Raw genomic sequence first — 16,335 nt, 5'->3', positions numbered from 1 at the left:
GTAGAATCTCTGCTAGCATTTCCAAAACAAACAAACTGTAAAGGAGCACTAAGGGGTAACGCATAGCATGTGCACGTGGGTGCATGTGCACCCCGTGAGCATGGCAGTGCGCCCCCTGCAAAAAGGGGGTGCAGTCCCTGCCACACCGCCGCCAGCCCATGATCACCCCTGGTCGCGGGTGGTCACTGACCTCTGGTCAGCACTCGTCACCCCTCCCCTGGCTGCCGACAGTGCCGGTGGCATCTGTGGGAGCTCCCCACTCACTGCTGCCAGGCTCCTGCTGCTGCCAGCGCAGCCGTGCCCCCCCCAGCTGCTGGGGACACGCGCTGTTCACGGGAGCACTTATTTTTAATGCGGGCTGGAAATTAGAAATAGAGCAGTTGGCATCAGGTTAGTTAAAATTAACTCTAGTCAAGATCAAAATATGCATCGATCTCTCTATCTTAGATCCTTCTGTGATCCACTTCGCAGCGAAGTATCTGAGCACCTTGCACTCTTCGACACACACATTTTCAGAACACTCCCTGCAAAGTAGAGAAGTAGTGTTTGCATTTGGTTGTTTGAAAACTGAGAAGTAAAGACTTCCACACAGACCCTACACTGTAACTGGATGTCTGAAGTCCACTGATTTCAGCAGGAGTTGGGTACAACCCTTTGAGGATCTGGGCCTCAGTGACTGGTCCAGGGTCACCAAAGAAATCTGTGGCAAAACAGAAATGGAACCCCGCAGATCAGGATAGTTCTTGGTCCATTCTTCCTTCCAGTATTTTGGGGGTTTACAAGCATACCGTTCTCTTCTTAAGAGAACATAGTGTTCTCCCCTTGGCTTTGTGAAATGCCTGTATAAACCAGGGAGACGAATGAATTGTAAAGAAGCTGTGGTAAGACTGACTCTGAATAAATGGGTATGGCATATACAAAGTAGGAAACAGAAACCAGGGAGGGAAGTAATTGTTCTCCCTTTGTCCTTCTGCTAGCCAGGCATCTTCAGGTGTTGGGAGGATGCCTGGCTAGCAGAAGGATGGCGGCATCACCCACATGTGCCACAGCTTGGGCTGCCCCCATGCCTGGGCCAGGCGGTCCCGCTGTGGGCTGCACACAAACAAAATGCCTTAGTAGACCGGATCTTGCCCACCCCCAGTCTATGAAAATGCCTGGCAGCGCTGATGGGGTGTCTGCCCTGCAAACATGTGGAAGGTAGGACTTTTATTTGTGGGTGTGGGTACTTGTTATTGGGCCAAACAGTGTCACCGACTCTCGTGATTTTTAGCGTTGTTCTTAACTTTGGGAATTTTTAAAAAGTAGCTCTCTCTCATATATAATGTTATACATAGTGTGTGTGTGTATATATTATATAAAATGTTATATTATACAGTGTGTGTGTGTGTGTGTGTGTGTATATATATACACACACACTATGTATAACATTTTATATAATATATATATAAAAGAAAAAGCTACGCTTTTCACGTTCCCGAAGTGTGGCCTTTAACAACGACTGCCCAAAATCATGAGAGTTGGCAATGCTGAAAGGCGGGCGAAGTCTTTGGGTGGAGGCAATATCTTTTATTAGACCAAATAAATAAATAAAACTCAATGTTACTGGATCAACGCCCAGTCCAGCCCCTCGGGCATGCGCATACCAGCCGTTCCCTTGCACTGACGCCCGAAACCCCTTATGGCCCGAACTGCAAGGGCGCCGGTCACGTGACGGGCAGAAAAGGGGCGGGGCGTACTCCTGTCCACTTCCGGAAGGGGAGGCGGGGCTGTGCCGTGGGGTTGAGGCTGCGGGTGCGTTGCTTCCGCTGCCGGCGCTCGCTGATTGGCTGGGGAGTGCCAGCGGCCGTTGGCCGGGTGGTTGGCTATGGCGGGCGGGCCGTTTGTACCGCCGGGCGTGGCGCTGGACTCGCAGCTGTCCGTGCTGGGGCTAGACAGCAGCTGCGGGCCCGAGGCGGCGGCGGCGGGGCGGAACGGTGGGGGGGAAGTGGAGGAGGAGGGGCAGGAGCTGCCTATGGTGTTTCTCTGCGCCGGCTGCAAGCGGCCGGTGGGCGACACGCTGAGCTGGGAGGCCAACGACGAGGAGGGGTCCTGTGTCATGCTGCGCAGTGAGTCCTGCCCTGCATCAACCCCGTCCCCCTCATCCCTGTCTGCCCGACCGTTGGGGGGCGGTTGGTGACGGTTGGCTTTCCCTTGCAGATGTCACTTCCAACGTGCTGGTGGATAAGGAGCAGAAGCTGTCCAGCCGGCCCGGCGAGTACGGCTGGTGAGTGACCCCTGCGGGGGCCGGCTCAGGGGATGGCTACCGTAGGGGGCAGAGCCAGTTGGATACATTTGAGACCTCTTAGCTGTGCTCTCTGTTTGTATAAGATGTCCGCAGTGGGGGTGGATGCGGGAAGGCCAGAAGTGGGTATTTGACTAATCTTGGTCATCCTAAAAATTCTTCTCGACGTCTGCTAATTTAGTGATAAGTATTTTGCTTGTAGCATGATTGAAACGCTGCTCTGCTCTGGGTGCTCAGTGAATCTTGGGACCATCTACAGATGCACCCCCAAACACCTGGACTATAAGAGAGATTTATTCTGTTTCAGCGTTGACGCTATTGAAAGGTAAGACCATAGTTCAGGGACTGGCAAAGTCTGGCCTGCAAGCCGGGTCCAGTCGGCTGTGGACTCCAGCTCCCAGCCGCCCCTGCCTGCATGGCTTGAGCCGGTCTCCATGGTGACCCCAGCCGCACCTGCACAGGAAAGCTCAGGCTAGGGTTGTCATGCAGACCAGCCTGAGCCATGTTGGCAGCATGTGTGACAGAGCTCTTGGGATCTTGTGATGGGGGCAGTTTGCTCCAGAGCTAGGGCAGAGCCATGATCTGTAGCCTGCACACTCTGAGCAGGGGATTGTGGCTGTGCCCTGGCTCCAGAACAGGCTGTCGCTGCTTCTAAGAGCTGGGCCTGAGCCACAATCCCCTGCCTGCACGCCTCTGCCTGGAGTGTGCAGGCTGCAGATCACGGCTCTCCTGGCTCTGGAGCAAGCTGCCCCCATCCCGTGTTCCCAGCAGCTCTGGAGCAGCCCCCTGCGCTGCTCTGCCACACATGCTGTTGGTGCGGCTCAGGCTGGTCTCCATGACAACAACCCCAGCCTGCCCTTCTACAGGGGCTGGGGTCTCCATGGAGAACCGCCCTAGCCATGAGGGCAGGGGCTGCTGGGAAATGGAGTCTGGCTGCTGGCGTGGTCATTTTGCCCACCCCTGCCACAGTTCCTCTTGTCAGGTAAGCGTGCAAGTGTTTTTGCCTTTTAATTTGATTGCTTCACTGTCAGAAATGGAGGATGTTTCTCTATTCAGGAGTTTACAACACTCGTGAAAGGGTAGGGATGGTTACTGGTTGCTTCTCTGTACTCCTTTAGTTTAAGAAATGTATTTTCTGTTTTTGCTGTCTATGTTGGAATGCTCGATATATGGAAAGATTCTGCATTTGATGTGGGGTAATCCCTGATAGTTTCATAACTTAGGTGTTCATTCATGAAATAGTTCAAATACATCGAGTGTCATTACATACACAAGACTGGAATACGGTGTCTTGGCTGCAATCCTACCCAGAAGTCTGTGTATGTAAAGACCAAGTATCAAGGTATCAAATTAGACCTAGGTGAAGACAAGCCTTTAGATATGTGGTTCTCAACCTAGGTGCCATGTGATCCTTTTAAAGGTGCTGTGGGGCACTGCAGTGCTAGCAAAGTTAAGTGCACAAACACCCACACATTTCACAAAATAAACCCAGAGATTTAAAATAGGAATCCAGTGTCAAAAACCTTCTGACCTGGTGTGATCTTTCTGTGTGTGTTGCAACAGAAGAATTGCTCTTTCAGTCATTTTTCTCTAGTTAAAAACTGACTGATATTCATTTTTTAAATAGGGTACCACTTGATTCAGGTTATGAAGGGATGTTTCGAGTCTTAAAAATGTTGAGAACTACTGCTTTGGAGGAAATGCGTCTTAACTACCCGTCTAAGGACAAAGTTAGCATGCTGAAAACTGGGTGAAGAAATACACCTTTTGGCTTCCTTGGGCTTAAATCTGGAAGGTCAGGATTGATATACCTACAGCATTAAAACCTGGCTTTCTGTAGTGTTATTAAACAGAAGGTTTTAAAATATTTTTCAGTAATTAAATCTTGGATCAATTATGTTAGCTCTTTGAATGATGTTGCTCTTTGTTCCTGTTCTCATTAACTTAGGGATTGGTTGGTTAGGTGACACTTCCGATTCAGAAGTTTGAATAGCGTCATCCACTTTTTTTGTTTTTACATGTTTTTATTCCCCCTGCGCTATGTTATCCCTGTAGTTCATTCTCTTTCTTCATGTTAATTTGTATCGGTGACAATAGGGAATTCTTGTATGCTTGTTGTATAATAGGTCTACAAAACTACATTTTCTTCTTGGCTTACAGATTGACAAACTAGCACCATCCTCTATTTCATCTAATTGCATTGACTGGTGTTATAAAAATGCCAGGTATGTGTGGTTATTTCTCATTTTGACTGAATATTACATAATTAAATATTTTATATCAGTTACATCCTAGGATCATCAGAAAAGCAAGCTGTAACTGAGGAGGAGCCTTTAACTCTTCAAAGTCGAGGTAGCTTGGAAGAGGCACTAGAAAGGGTAAGATTTAGTTTTTAAGCTGGTAAAAGTTCATTACAACTGTGAAAACATCCATACAGTGTCTCTACATAACTGCTTCTAATTTCAGCCAGTTTCAGAAAGTTAGATGTTCAGAAAACTTTCCTCCCAAGAACAGTTCTGACAAAAACAAAAGTTGCTAATTAAATGCATCTCTGGATTTCTGGCCACCTTTCTTTATAACGAGGAAGAGCACTTGTCTCCAGAGGTTCTGGTCCCTAAGTTTTCCATGCCTTAAGAATTCACGTTCATATGTAAACCAACTTTAAAATCTTCTGATATACAGAATTACAAAATAGAAACTATAGAAATGGGGTTTTTTTTGTAAATGTGACTTCTGAGTTTATGTAGAATTATGGAGGAACTAGGGGGATAAGCTGTAATTCAGATCTACTCTGAAAGGAGGCTGTATGTAAGGGGGAAAAAAAAGTAGTGAAATTGTGTTGCCAAGTGTCCAGATGCCTCTAGGATTGTGGTGGAGGCAATCATAGGTTGTTTAAATCAATTGCACAAAGCTTTGAACTTTCTTTTAGATGGAAAAAGATTGAAACAAAAGTATCTAGACCATAAATGAATTGCTTCTATTTCTTAGGTTGTTTCTGACACCTTGAAAGCAACCCATAAATGAAATTGAAAATAAAATATTATATTTTTTATCAGTGAAATACAGCCTAATTTCCTCTCTCATAGTTCAGACTTTCCTCCTTATACAGCAGTGGGACATTTAACCACCAAGTTTTCATTTCGTATGTATTGTCCCAATATCTAATAACTGTACAGAGAACCCTACAGTCCATCTTCTTTTGCTGATAAAGCATTGTTAAATAATGATTTGGAAATCAGGATAATATCTGTTCTTGTATACCTGTATTTACTCAAATCCCAGATGAGGTTCCTTCTCCCCAAACAACATGGGAGGGGAGTGGAGAAGGGGAGGGAAGAATAGTTTTAGATTGAGTATGGGCTGAGGCAGGCAGCTACTGCAGCCCCACCTCTGGGCCCAGAGTAAAACTGGAGCTTAGTAGCCACCTGCCCTGGGACAGGGTAGCTCATGCAGCAGGGGAGGGGGTGCAGGAGAGACCTGTGGGAGAGGGGAGGGCTCTGGGGGAGACCTGCAATATACAGCTTTGGGGGAGCGCTGGGGAGACCACAAGCCTTCCAAGGCTGCCGTTGGCAGGCCCAGAACCAGGGCACCCACAGAAGGTAAGTGGCAGAGGGGGGGCATCAGGGGTTGCAGAGGATGGTGGCAGGGAGGCAGGAGGTCAGGCGGGTGGGGCAGGGCTTGTGGGGGTCGGAGTGGCTGGGGAGCAAGCAGGGAGGAGTGACCAATGAAGGGCAGGAGTTGGAGGGGCAGGCATCAGGGTGGGCCAGTGGCTGGGAGTAGGGCAAGATGGGAGGTTTGGCCACTGGCCTGTGCCCCCTCCTGCACTCCCAGTGCTGCTTTCCCTGCCACAGTAGTAGGAGGGATGAATTTAAGACACTCCCCATATAATTAGATTGTGTGTATATAGAAAATTATAGGAAAATATAATTTTCCATGTATAGAATCTAATTATTGGGGCATCATCATAAATTTAAAGCTCGCTTGGATTCAGGTAAATACAGTAATTTTTTGGTGTTGAATGAAAAAAGAAATATCTTTCTTTTGGATTTAAACATCTTTGGAAATTGTAAAGTTCATGATTATCTACCAGTAATCTAAGTGCTGTGCCTGATTTTCTGTCCCCTGTTATAATTGTCAGACCGATCTACTTCTGGGCCCGTAACACAGTCTCTCTCTTCCCAACACAGCATCTTCCGCTTTAAATTTCTCTCAAATTTGAAAGGAATGGATTTCTTACAGTGGTATCTTTTATTGGACCATCTATGTAGTTAGGATAGAGTTAGGCATGGTCATCTGAGGAAGAATGTATTGCTTTCAAAATCTTGTCTAACTTTATCCCGTCTACGTAGTTGGTCTAATAAAATATATCGCCCTAAGAAATGCTTCACTTGCATAATTTCTGGACCATCATGGCTACAATGTGACTCTTGCACATTGGATTTTTGATATATTACAATCTGCCTGGCAACTGACTCCCCAGCCCCTGGCTTGTTTACTTTCCATTCCATCCAGGAAGAGCACACCCCAACTGCTGAAACTTCCTTAGCCTGACAAAGGGTTTTTGAACCCGAAAGCTTGCTTAATAACTGTTCTTCAACTATTTGGGTTGGTCTAATAAAAGATATCAAATTCACCCAAGGAACCTTGTCTGCCTATGTCCTTAGATCAACACGGCTACAACCTAAACCCCTGCAACTCTTGCACTATAACATTTGAAAAAGTTTTCTCAAGAAAAATACCCAGTCCTGATTGAATGCATAGGTACTCCCTACAGGTAATATTTTATGACTAGTGTTTCCTTAACAAGTATATGTTAGCTGCCTTTATCCATATATTTTTCCTTTAATTTATCAAAGCAAAACATGCATCTTTTCATTTCAACTCCTTTTTTATTCAGTTTACCCAGAATTATATGTTGCGAGGTGAGGATGGAACAACTTGATTTTTATATAATTACTATAAATTACTTCTAGCATGTAACTCTCAATGAATTAGAATTGCAGTATTAATTCATCTTTTGTCTAACAAAATTTTCTCAATTTTCTTATCAGGCAGAAACTTTATTAAAAGTACTGGAAACGAGACTGACTGTAGTTGAATCAGGTTTTGCAGCCCTTCACAACAACGGTGGAAAACCTTCCTGAAAGCAAATATACCAGGAATGGCAAAACTTGGCTCTGCATAAAACTCCAGAATCTGGAGTATGATATAGTCCTTCCAGGGAAATGAGTGAAAACTGCATCATTTCTGTTAATGGAACAGAACACCCTTTCTAGGATGAAGGCTTCTGTTTTTTGCTGGTAACTGAAAGGAAGGTATTCAAGAATTCGATTTCTCTTTCTAGGTAGAAGTTTTTTATAAGATTCTTCTTTTTTATAAAGTTTTTGTTAACATATTAAGTGATCTGATTCTTTTTTTTAATATAGATTACTTGCTCTGAATAAACTGTAATATTGCTAGATACAACTCAGATCTCTTGGAGCAGAATATTCCTTTCTACTGACATACTTGCTACATTGGATTTAATGTTGTTTTTCAGTTTCCCTGCCAAAACTCCCGTGTAAGATTTGCCTAGATAACTTCTCCTGAAGTAGATTTGCACTGTTTGGATTTCAGTCTAGTGAGCATAGCATAATGGCATAAGTTTTTAGTAGATCTTCTGTCAGCATCTGAGATTGGGATAGTTATCCAGGATAAACTGCTGAATTGGCATCATGACATTTCTTTAAAACTAAAGTAATAAACCAACCCTGAGCCCTGGAGGAATGAAAATTGAATTAATCTTTATTTTATAGTTTTCCTTTGACTGGCATTGAGTTAGAAGACTTAATTGGGGCAGATTCTGCATTGAAGCCTTAGGGTAACTCAGTTTTTATTAACTTTTGTTATTGACCGAAAAGAGAATGAAATATCTTGTTTCCAGCTAAGTGTAGAAAACAAACATACAATGCAGCTAAGTGGAGCTTGAACATAGGTCTTCAACTTTATTAGATATGAAGAAACATAATACTTGAATTGAAATAGTATTAATTCATTGCAGTGTCAATAGTGTAATTATTTGAGTTTAATATCTTTGTAAATACTGTCGTATACTTGTAAAATTGTTTGGGAAACCAGGAGAGTTGGGCAATCAATGTGAATATTCAGATTTTCAATAAAGTGGAAAGAAAAGGAGATGTGAGTAGTTTAATTGGGAGGTGGGGGACTGTAACACTCCCTCGCTTGGATTCGGTTCTGCCACACCTTCAGAGGTATCATTCAGCCTCAAACCTGTCTCTGCTGCTTACCGCTGGGAACAAGATGAGATGTGTCGGCAACCAGATCCTTGGCCTGTGGCCTTATCAAGTTCTTGCCACCTCTGAGCACAGATCTTCTCCCAGTTTAAGGAATCATTCCTTTTGTCTTTGTGCTTAGAGATTACAGAGGAGGTCAGATACCCTGAAATTACAATTATCATCAACAATAAGTAAGTTATAAAAGATTTGATATAAAAGCAAGAGCAATCATAAGAAATCAGTAACCATATGATTTGGGATACAGACAGAAGTATAAGTGGTAGTAGTAGGCATCTGTCTGTCTTGTGAGACAATAGAATTATATTGAGTGAGACATCAACTTGCTGAACGTAATCTTCACTTGAAAGATAAAGCAAAGCTAAATAGACAAAAGGAAATATCAGAGCAATAACTTGACTTTACTCCTCCATCCCAGCCCTGAGCTCTAAAAATGTAGCTTCCATTTCTGAGCAAGCCAGAGTCTTCTGCCAGGCTATCAGCTTGGGTTGCCCAGCTAAGCCACTACAGTAAGTGGCACTACAGTATCTTAGGCCTGGGACTCTTTAGACAACATTTGCTTCTCAAAGTCTGACCTTAAGTATTGTTTCTTATCTAGCCATTTGCATACTTTTTTTCATTTAATTCTTACGGAGAATAACCATGGTGCATATAATCTTATGGTGCATATAACTTCCTGTCTGGTGATGTACGACTGTTTATTTCACCTGGTATCTTTCCTGAGCCAATTATGATTAGGAGAATACTTGTATTCTTTCAGACATAAAGACTATTAATCCAGTATTTTAGAGATACAGTCTTATTCTCCCCACTGTAAGAAATACCAGGCATGTCTGCATGAGATGCTAAATGTGCAGTAGATTAATTCTGCTGCACGTAAGTGCAGTAGCACAGCTTTTGCTGGGACATGCTAATGCACAGCAGAATTAAACCACTGCGCATTAGCATCACTTTAAAAGAAGATGTACCTTGGCGCTACTGTGCAGTAGCACCAGTTATTACAGGTACTAAATTTAATGCGTAGTAACTACAGCACATTTAATGCAGGTGTAGACATGCCCACTGTTCTTTAAATAGTCTTCCCAGGTGTCATTCTTGCTACGGACTTCTTTAAGCTTGTAATTTGGTGATTGTATGGAATAGCCTGGCTCATGGTCTTGGCCCATGTCTGCCTATTTGACTGGTTATTAAACGTACATGTGTTGATTGCTAATTCTTAGCGGTTAGTTCATTTCATCATTTAGGCTTTCATCCTCTCCCAGCTGTAAACTTCACTGTTGGAAAAGTAACACCTAAAATCATTATTATATTATTTAACCCTAGCCCTCCTATAAAATATAAAAATACATTCACATTAAATATCACAATTCATACAAGAATAATGAGGCTTAAACCTAGCTTAATGCTGCCTATCAGTAGAGACCACACATGCCATATCAGAAAAATGAATTCAAGAATACACCTCAACACTGTGTGTTTGTGACATGTGACACGTATATAGCGGGCAAAAGGAAAGCTCAGAGCAACATAGGGCCCTGCAGGACAAATCAGGACAGTTGGTGGTTGATGCGGGGGGCAGAAAGCAGAGCTCTTCAATGAGTTCTTCGCTTCAGTATTTCCAAGTACTGACCAAGCCAATTCCCCCACCTTGATCACTGACGGATGTCCACATGGCACCAGTCTGCCTACGGTTAGTTCTGAAATAGTTAAGGAGCTCCTGGAGGAGCTGGATGGGTACAAGTCAGCAGGCCCAGGTGACCTCCATCCATGGCTGCTGAAAGAATTGGCCAGTGTCATAGCTGAGCTGCTGGCACAGCTGTTCAAGAACTCGTGGTGCTTTGGCCAGGTCCCTGAGGACTGGAGAAGGGCCAGTGTGGTGCCCATTTTCAAGAAAGGGAGAAGGGATGAGCCGGGTAACTTTAGACCAGTCAGTCTTACCTCTATTCCTGGGAAAATGCTAACAAAGAACACATTTGTGCAGGCCCAGCAGGGGAAACGATGCTGAGGGGAAACCAGCACAGGTTTGTCACAGGTAGATCCTGCCTGACAAACCTTGTAGCCTTCTATGACTAGGTCACACACTGCCTGGACGCAGGAGCCGAGTCTGATGTAATCTTCCTGGACTTTAGGAAGGCCTTCAACACAGTTTCACACCCTATCATCATTGGGAGGCAAGCAGACTGTGCAGTGGGCGCCTACATGGTCAGGTGGGTGGCCAATTGGCTTAGGGACCGCACCCAGAGAGTGGTGGTGGATGGTTCCTTCTTGGCCTGGAGGGAGGTGGGCAGTGGGGTCCCACAGGGTTCGGTCCTTGGACCAGTATTATTTAATATCTTCATCAGCAATTTGGACGAGGGCGTGGAGAGCACCCTCTCCAAGTTCGCTGACAATACCCAGTTATGGGGCAAAGTTAGTACATCGGAGGGCGGGGAGCGGATTCAGGCTGACCTGGACAGGTTGGATCAATGGGCAGAGAGAAGTAGGATGCAATTTAATAAAGATAAATGCAAGGTACTCCACCTGGGAAGGAGGAATCCCCAGCACATCTGTAGGTTGGGGAGTGTCTGTCTCAGCAGCTTGGAGGCAGAGAGGGATCTTGGAGTTATAAATGACTCCAAGATGAACGTGAGCCGGCAGTGTAACGAGGCCATCAACAAGGCCAATCGCACCTCGTCGTGCATTAGCAGGTGCATGACTAATAGATCAAAGGAGGTGACGCTCCCCCTCTATGCGGCACTGGTCAGGCCGCAGTTGGAGTACTGTGTCCAGTTTTGGGCACCACGCTTCAAGAGGGACACGGAAAATCTGGAGAGGGTCCAGAGGAGGGCCACTCACATGATTAGTGGCCTTCGTGATAGACCCTACGGGGGGAGGTTGAGAGAGCTGAATCTCTTCAGCCTTCACACGAGACGGCTGAGAGGAGATCTTGTGGCCGCCTATAAATTTATTAGGGGCGGTCAACGGGGAATAGGGGATGTGCTGTTTTCTAAGGCGCCCCAGGGAGTGACTAGGAATAACAGGTGTAAACTAGTTGAGAGTGGATTTAGTTTAGATATTAGGAAGAAATATTTCACAGTAAAGGTGGGCAAGATCTGGAATGGGCTTCCAAGTGAGGTGGTGCTATCACCTAGCTTGGAGGTCTTCAAGAAGAGGCTAGATAGTCACCTGGCTGGGGTCATCTGACCTCGGTCCTCTTTCCTGCCAGGGGCAGGGGGTTGGACATGATGATCCATTGTGGTCCCTGCTGACTCTACAATCTATGAATCTATGACAAACATTTTGGAAAGTGCTACTCGTGTTCCTGAACTAATTCCTCTGAAAGAATTTTATTTTAGAATTTGGAAGAGCTACTCAGGAATTCATAAGGCATTAAGGTTTTTAAAACTTCACTAAAAATGTATTCTTTCTCCTCTGCCCTCAGCTCTTTAAATACTCTACCTGAGTAATCAATTAGAATGGGCTTATAGCAGGTATGGTCAGCTTCCAACTTGCAGAGCTGTCATCTGACCCACAGGACTCCCCATAGCTCCGGAAATTTGGTGGCAGGGGAACAGTGGCAATGTTAGTATTGCCCCCCAGCTACTGAATTTTCAAACCCTCTGGCCAGATGAAATGGCCTTGTTTTCTGGATTGGGTTGGCAGGTAGGTCTAGAGAAGTGGGCTTGATCTACTGCACATGGGTCTGCCAATTCCATGTGGATCAGGCCTATAGACTAATCCCGCCACTTGTGGCCTGCAGCCCAGAAAAGTCGGATAACACTGGCTTATGATGACTGATGGGTCTATTGTGACTTAAGCTGAACTGTCAATGTTTGTTCAGTTAATTAAGCTGCTCCTTGCAGTGCTTGTCATAATTATCCCATTGCTTATGCACGGACTCTCTACACTAAAGTCCAGATCGATTAGTCCTGATTAAAAAAAAATAAAATAAAAAATCAAAGGTCTGAGGTAGCCATTGAGGGGTACCTACACTTCAGAGTGTCCTCCTACCCTAGGACATGAAAGGTAGGAGACCCCTTATTCTCTTCAACCAATAAAAATGGTATTTGGAGGAAGCACAGATTCTAAAGGGGAAATCTAGATGTCTATCCTTTAGAATCCTCTTGATTTTAGCCTAGGAAAAGGTGAAGGTCCAAGATGGGTTTCTCTGACATCCTACTGAGGCATTTACCTGTGTGTCAGTATAACAAAGAGCACCTGGTATTGGAGCTTCCATTATCAGTGTCTTCCACTTAACTGTCTGTGGTACTGACATAAATGTCAAAGGGATTTCTAATCAGCAAAGAGGAGATGATCTTTGAGAGTGAACTAATAGTTGTCCCTTGATACTGGCTGTAGCCTTGGCCTGTCATATGCATGTTCATGGCTACTTCAAGTACTATAAGAAAATACTTGAGGCTTCAATCCATGGGAATTCCTGAAGAGGGAAAAATTTAAACATTTTCTGTTGAAGTAGCTTTTTATTAGTAAGACCGTCCTTATATGCTCTAGAGCAGAGGTGTCAAACATACAATATGTGAGCTGGATTTGGCCCATGGGATTCCTGGAAGGGCCAGGATTCTGGCAGCAGCATAAGTGGTGGTAGCAGAAACCCCTGGAGCTCCTGGTCACTTGCCTTGCCACTGAAATCCTGGGCCCTCAATAGGGGCTTATTTTGGTGGCAGCTGGGTGAGCGACAGTGGTGTTTACTGCACTCACTTGCCCTGTTGCTCAAGGTGGGTCCAGATCCAGACCATGGGGACCCTTGAGGCCCAGATCCAGTCTGTGGAGCCAAATGAGTTTGACATTTCTGCTCTGGAGGACAACTGAATGACACTGAGATGTATAGTCATTACAATCCTGCATGAAAAAAATTAAGGTTTTGAACACTTCAGAGACAGCTGCGCTCTGCCCAGGACAGAATATCCGAACTCTTCAGGAAATGCTAGAGATTTGAAAGTCCTCTTTTATGACATCTCACCCACCTAATCTCTATCAAGGCAGCATATTTGACTCCTGGACTGGGAGCACTGTAACACTGTTTTGTCTTCCCCACTTGCAATATGTTTGTTTTCATGTGGAATGCTGTTGCTCTAACCTGCTGCCTCCTGGCAATAAAGACTGTTTTCATAGATTCATAGATGTTAGGGTCGGAAGGGACCTCAATAGATCATCAAGTCCGACCCCCTGCATAAGCAGGAAAGAGTGCTGGGTCTAAATGACCCCAGCTAGATACTCGTCTAACCTCCTCTTGAAGACCCCCAGGGTAGGGGAGAGCACCACCTCCCTTGGGAGCCCGTTCCAGACCTTGGCCACTCGAACTGTGAAGAAGTTCTTCCTAATGTCCAGTCTAAATCTGCTCTCTGCTAGCTTGTGGCCATTGTTTCTTGTAACCCCCGGGGGCGCCTTGGTGAATAAATCCTCACCAATTCCCTTCTGTGCCCCCGTGATGAACTTACAGGCAGCCACAAGGTCGCCTCTCAACCTTCTCTTGCGGAGGCTGAAAAGGTCCAGTTTCACTAGTCTCTCCTCGTAGGGCTTGGTCTGCAGGCCCTTGACCATACGAGTTGCCCTTCGCTGTACCCTCTCCAGGTTATCCGCATCCTTCTTGAAGTGTGGCGCCCAGAATTGCACGCAGTACTCCAACTGCGGTCTGACCAACGCCCTATAGAGGGGAAGTATCACCTCCCTGGACCTATTTGTCATGCATCTGCTGATGCATGATAAAGTGCCATTGGCTTTTCTGATGGCTTCGTCACACTGCCGGCTCATGTTCAACTTGGAGTCCACTAGGACTCCAAGATCCCTTTCCACCTCTGTGCCACCCAGCAGGTCATTCCCTAGGCTGTAGGTGTGCTGGACATTTTTCCTCCCTAGGTGCAGCACTTTGCATTTCTCCTTGTTGAACTGCATCCTGTTGTTTTCTGCCCACTTGTCCAGCCTATCCAGGTCTGCCTGCAGCTGTTCCCTGCCCTCCGGCGTGTCCACTTCTCCCCATAGCTTTGTGTCATCTGCAAACTTGGACAGAGTACATTTCACTCCCACGTCCAAGTCGCTGGTGAAGACATTAAAGAGTATCGGTCCAAGGACCGAACCCTGCGGGACCCCACTGCCCACACCCTTCCAGGTCGAGACCGACCCATCTACCACGACTCTTTGGGTGCGACCCTCTAGCCAATTTGCCACCCACCGGACTGTGCAGTCATCCACATCACAGCCTCTTAATTTGTTCACCAGTAAGGGGTGGGATACCGTATTGAAGGCCTTCCTGAAGTCCAGGTATACGACATCCACCCCTCCTCCTGTGTCCAGGCGTTTCGTAACCTGGTCATAGAAAGAGACTAGGTTGGTCAGGCACGATCTGCCCGCCACAAACCCATGCTGGTTTCCCCTCAGCATAATTTGTCCTGCTGGGCTCTCACAAATGTGAGCCTTGATAATTTTTTCAAATACTTTACCAAGGATGGAGGTGAGACTGACCGGCCTATAGTTGCCCGGATCCTCCTTCCTCCCCTTTTTGAAAATGGGGACCACGTTGGCCCTTTTCCAGTCCTCCGGGACTTGGCCTGTGCGCCACGAGCATTCGAATATTCCCGCCAGTGGCTCTGCAATGATGTCGGCCAGTGCCTTCAGCACCCTCGGATGGAGCCCATCCGGGCCTGCCAACTTAAAGGCATTCAGTTCTTCCAAGTGACTCTGCACCACCTCAGGACCAATGTATGGAAGTCTGGCGCCTTGCTGCTGCCTCTCTACAACCCTAGTGAGAGACTTGTCGTGCCCCTCGCTTAGGAACACTGAGGCAAAGAACTCGTTGAGGAGTTCAGCCTTGTCCCCTCTATCTGTCACCAATTGCTTCTGCCCATTTAGCAGGGGTCCTATTCCTCCCTGGGCCTTCCTTTTACTCCCTATGTATCTAAAAAACAATTTCTTGTTGTCCTTTACTTGGGTTGCCATCCTCAGCTCCATGGTAGCTTTGGCCCGCCTAACTGCCTCCCTACAAGCACGAGCAGAGGAGGTATATTCATCTTTAGTGATCTCACCCTGTTTCCACTTTTTATGTGCTCCCCTTTTGGCCCTTAGGCTGCCCTGGATTTCTCTGGTCAGCCATGGAAGCCTCCTGGCCCCTTTCCCTCTTTTGCCTCGCTCGGGGATCGTCTTGCTTTGTGCCCGAAGGATTGTTTCCTTTAGGCACAGCCACCCTTCTTGGGCTCCCATCCCATCAAAACTCCTACTCTGCAGTGCTTCCTTGACTAATCGCCTGAGTGCAATGAGATCAGCTTTCCTAAAGTCTAGCACTTTCACCCTACTAGTTACCTTACCCACTCGCTGTCTTATGTTGAATTCTATCATAAGGTGATCACTGTCTCCCAGATAGCTACCGATCTGGAGGTCCCCTATCATGTCATCTCCCGTTGCCAATACCAGATCCAGTATGGCATTCCCCCTAGTGGGACCATACACCTCCTGTGTCAGGTGGAGGTCCTGTACACAAGTTAGAAACCTGCGTGAGCGATGGGACCTTGCTGTCTGCGTCTCCCAGCAGATGTCCGGGTAGTTTAGGTCCCCCATGACTACCGCCTCTTTAGCTTTTATGGTCTCCGAGAGTTGCCTCAGGAGCCCCGCATCTATTTCTTCCCCTTGGTGTGGGGGTCTGTAGCAGACCCCTACCACCAAATCCCTTTCTCCTTGCCCCCCATGTAGCCTAACCCACAATCCTTCTACTTCCTCAGCCTCGGATTCTGTCTTGATGAGGGTTGATGTATATTGCTCACTGACATAAAG

At 46.1% G+C, this 16,335-nt stretch overlaps 1 protein-coding gene across 3 annotated transcripts; it reads left to right on the top strand.

Annotated features, from left to right (window-relative positions):
• Nucleotides 1-1,779: 1,779 nt before the first annotated feature.
• On the top strand, nt 1,780-8,455 carry MIS18A (MIS18 kinetochore protein A). 3 transcript variants are annotated; one of them, XM_059720683.1, is made up of 5 exons: nt 1,780-2,105; nt 2,197-2,263; nt 2,484-2,606; nt 3,909-4,076; nt 4,566-4,651. In XM_059720683.1, exons 1-4 carry the CDS (start codon nt 1,865-1,867, stop codon nt 4,033-4,035), a joined length of 558 nt encoding a protein of 185 aa, XP_059576666.1. In that variant the 5' UTR covers nt 1,780-1,864; the 3' UTR covers nt 4,036-4,076; nt 4,566-4,651. The 3 variants fall into 3 exon arrangements, with proteins under 3 accessions (XP_059576666.1, XP_019332072.1, XP_006278360.3); XM_006278298.4 differs by lacking the exon at nt 3,909-4,076 and adding an exon at nt 7,333-8,455 and having other exon boundaries at nt 1,803-2,105; nt 4,566-4,659; XM_019476527.2 differs by lacking the exons at nt 2,484-2,606; nt 3,909-4,076 and adding an exon at nt 7,333-8,455 and having other exon boundaries at nt 1,796-2,105; nt 4,566-4,659.
• The last annotated feature ends 7,880 nt before the right edge of the window (nt 8,456-16,335 follow it).

The sequence above is a fragment of the Alligator mississippiensis genome, chromosome 1 (genome assembly GCF_030867095.1).
Source record: "Alligator mississippiensis isolate rAllMis1 chromosome 1, rAllMis1, whole genome shotgun sequence".
NCBI lineage: Eukaryota > Metazoa > Chordata > Crocodylia > Alligatoridae > Alligator > Alligator mississippiensis.
Note: the sequence above shows the minus strand (reverse complement) of the source record. Positions and strands in the feature narration are given on the sequence as shown.

What these genes read in the sequence shown, in the direction of transcription:
- MIS18A (XM_006278298.4), top strand. Translation starts at nt 1,865, where the DNA reads ATGGCGGGCGGGCCGTTTGTACCGCCGGGCGTGGCGCTGGACTCGCAG. An exon ending in GTCCTGTGTCATGCTGCGCA is followed by an intron (nt 2,106 to 2,196) that starts GTGAGTCCTGCC and finishes TTTCCCTTGCAG; the next exon opens with ATGTCACTTCCAACGTGCTG. An exon ending in CGGCCCGGCGAGTACGGCTG is followed by an intron (nt 2,264 to 2,483) that starts GTGAGTGACCCC and finishes TTTTGCTTGTAG; the next exon opens with CATGATTGAAACGCTGCTCT.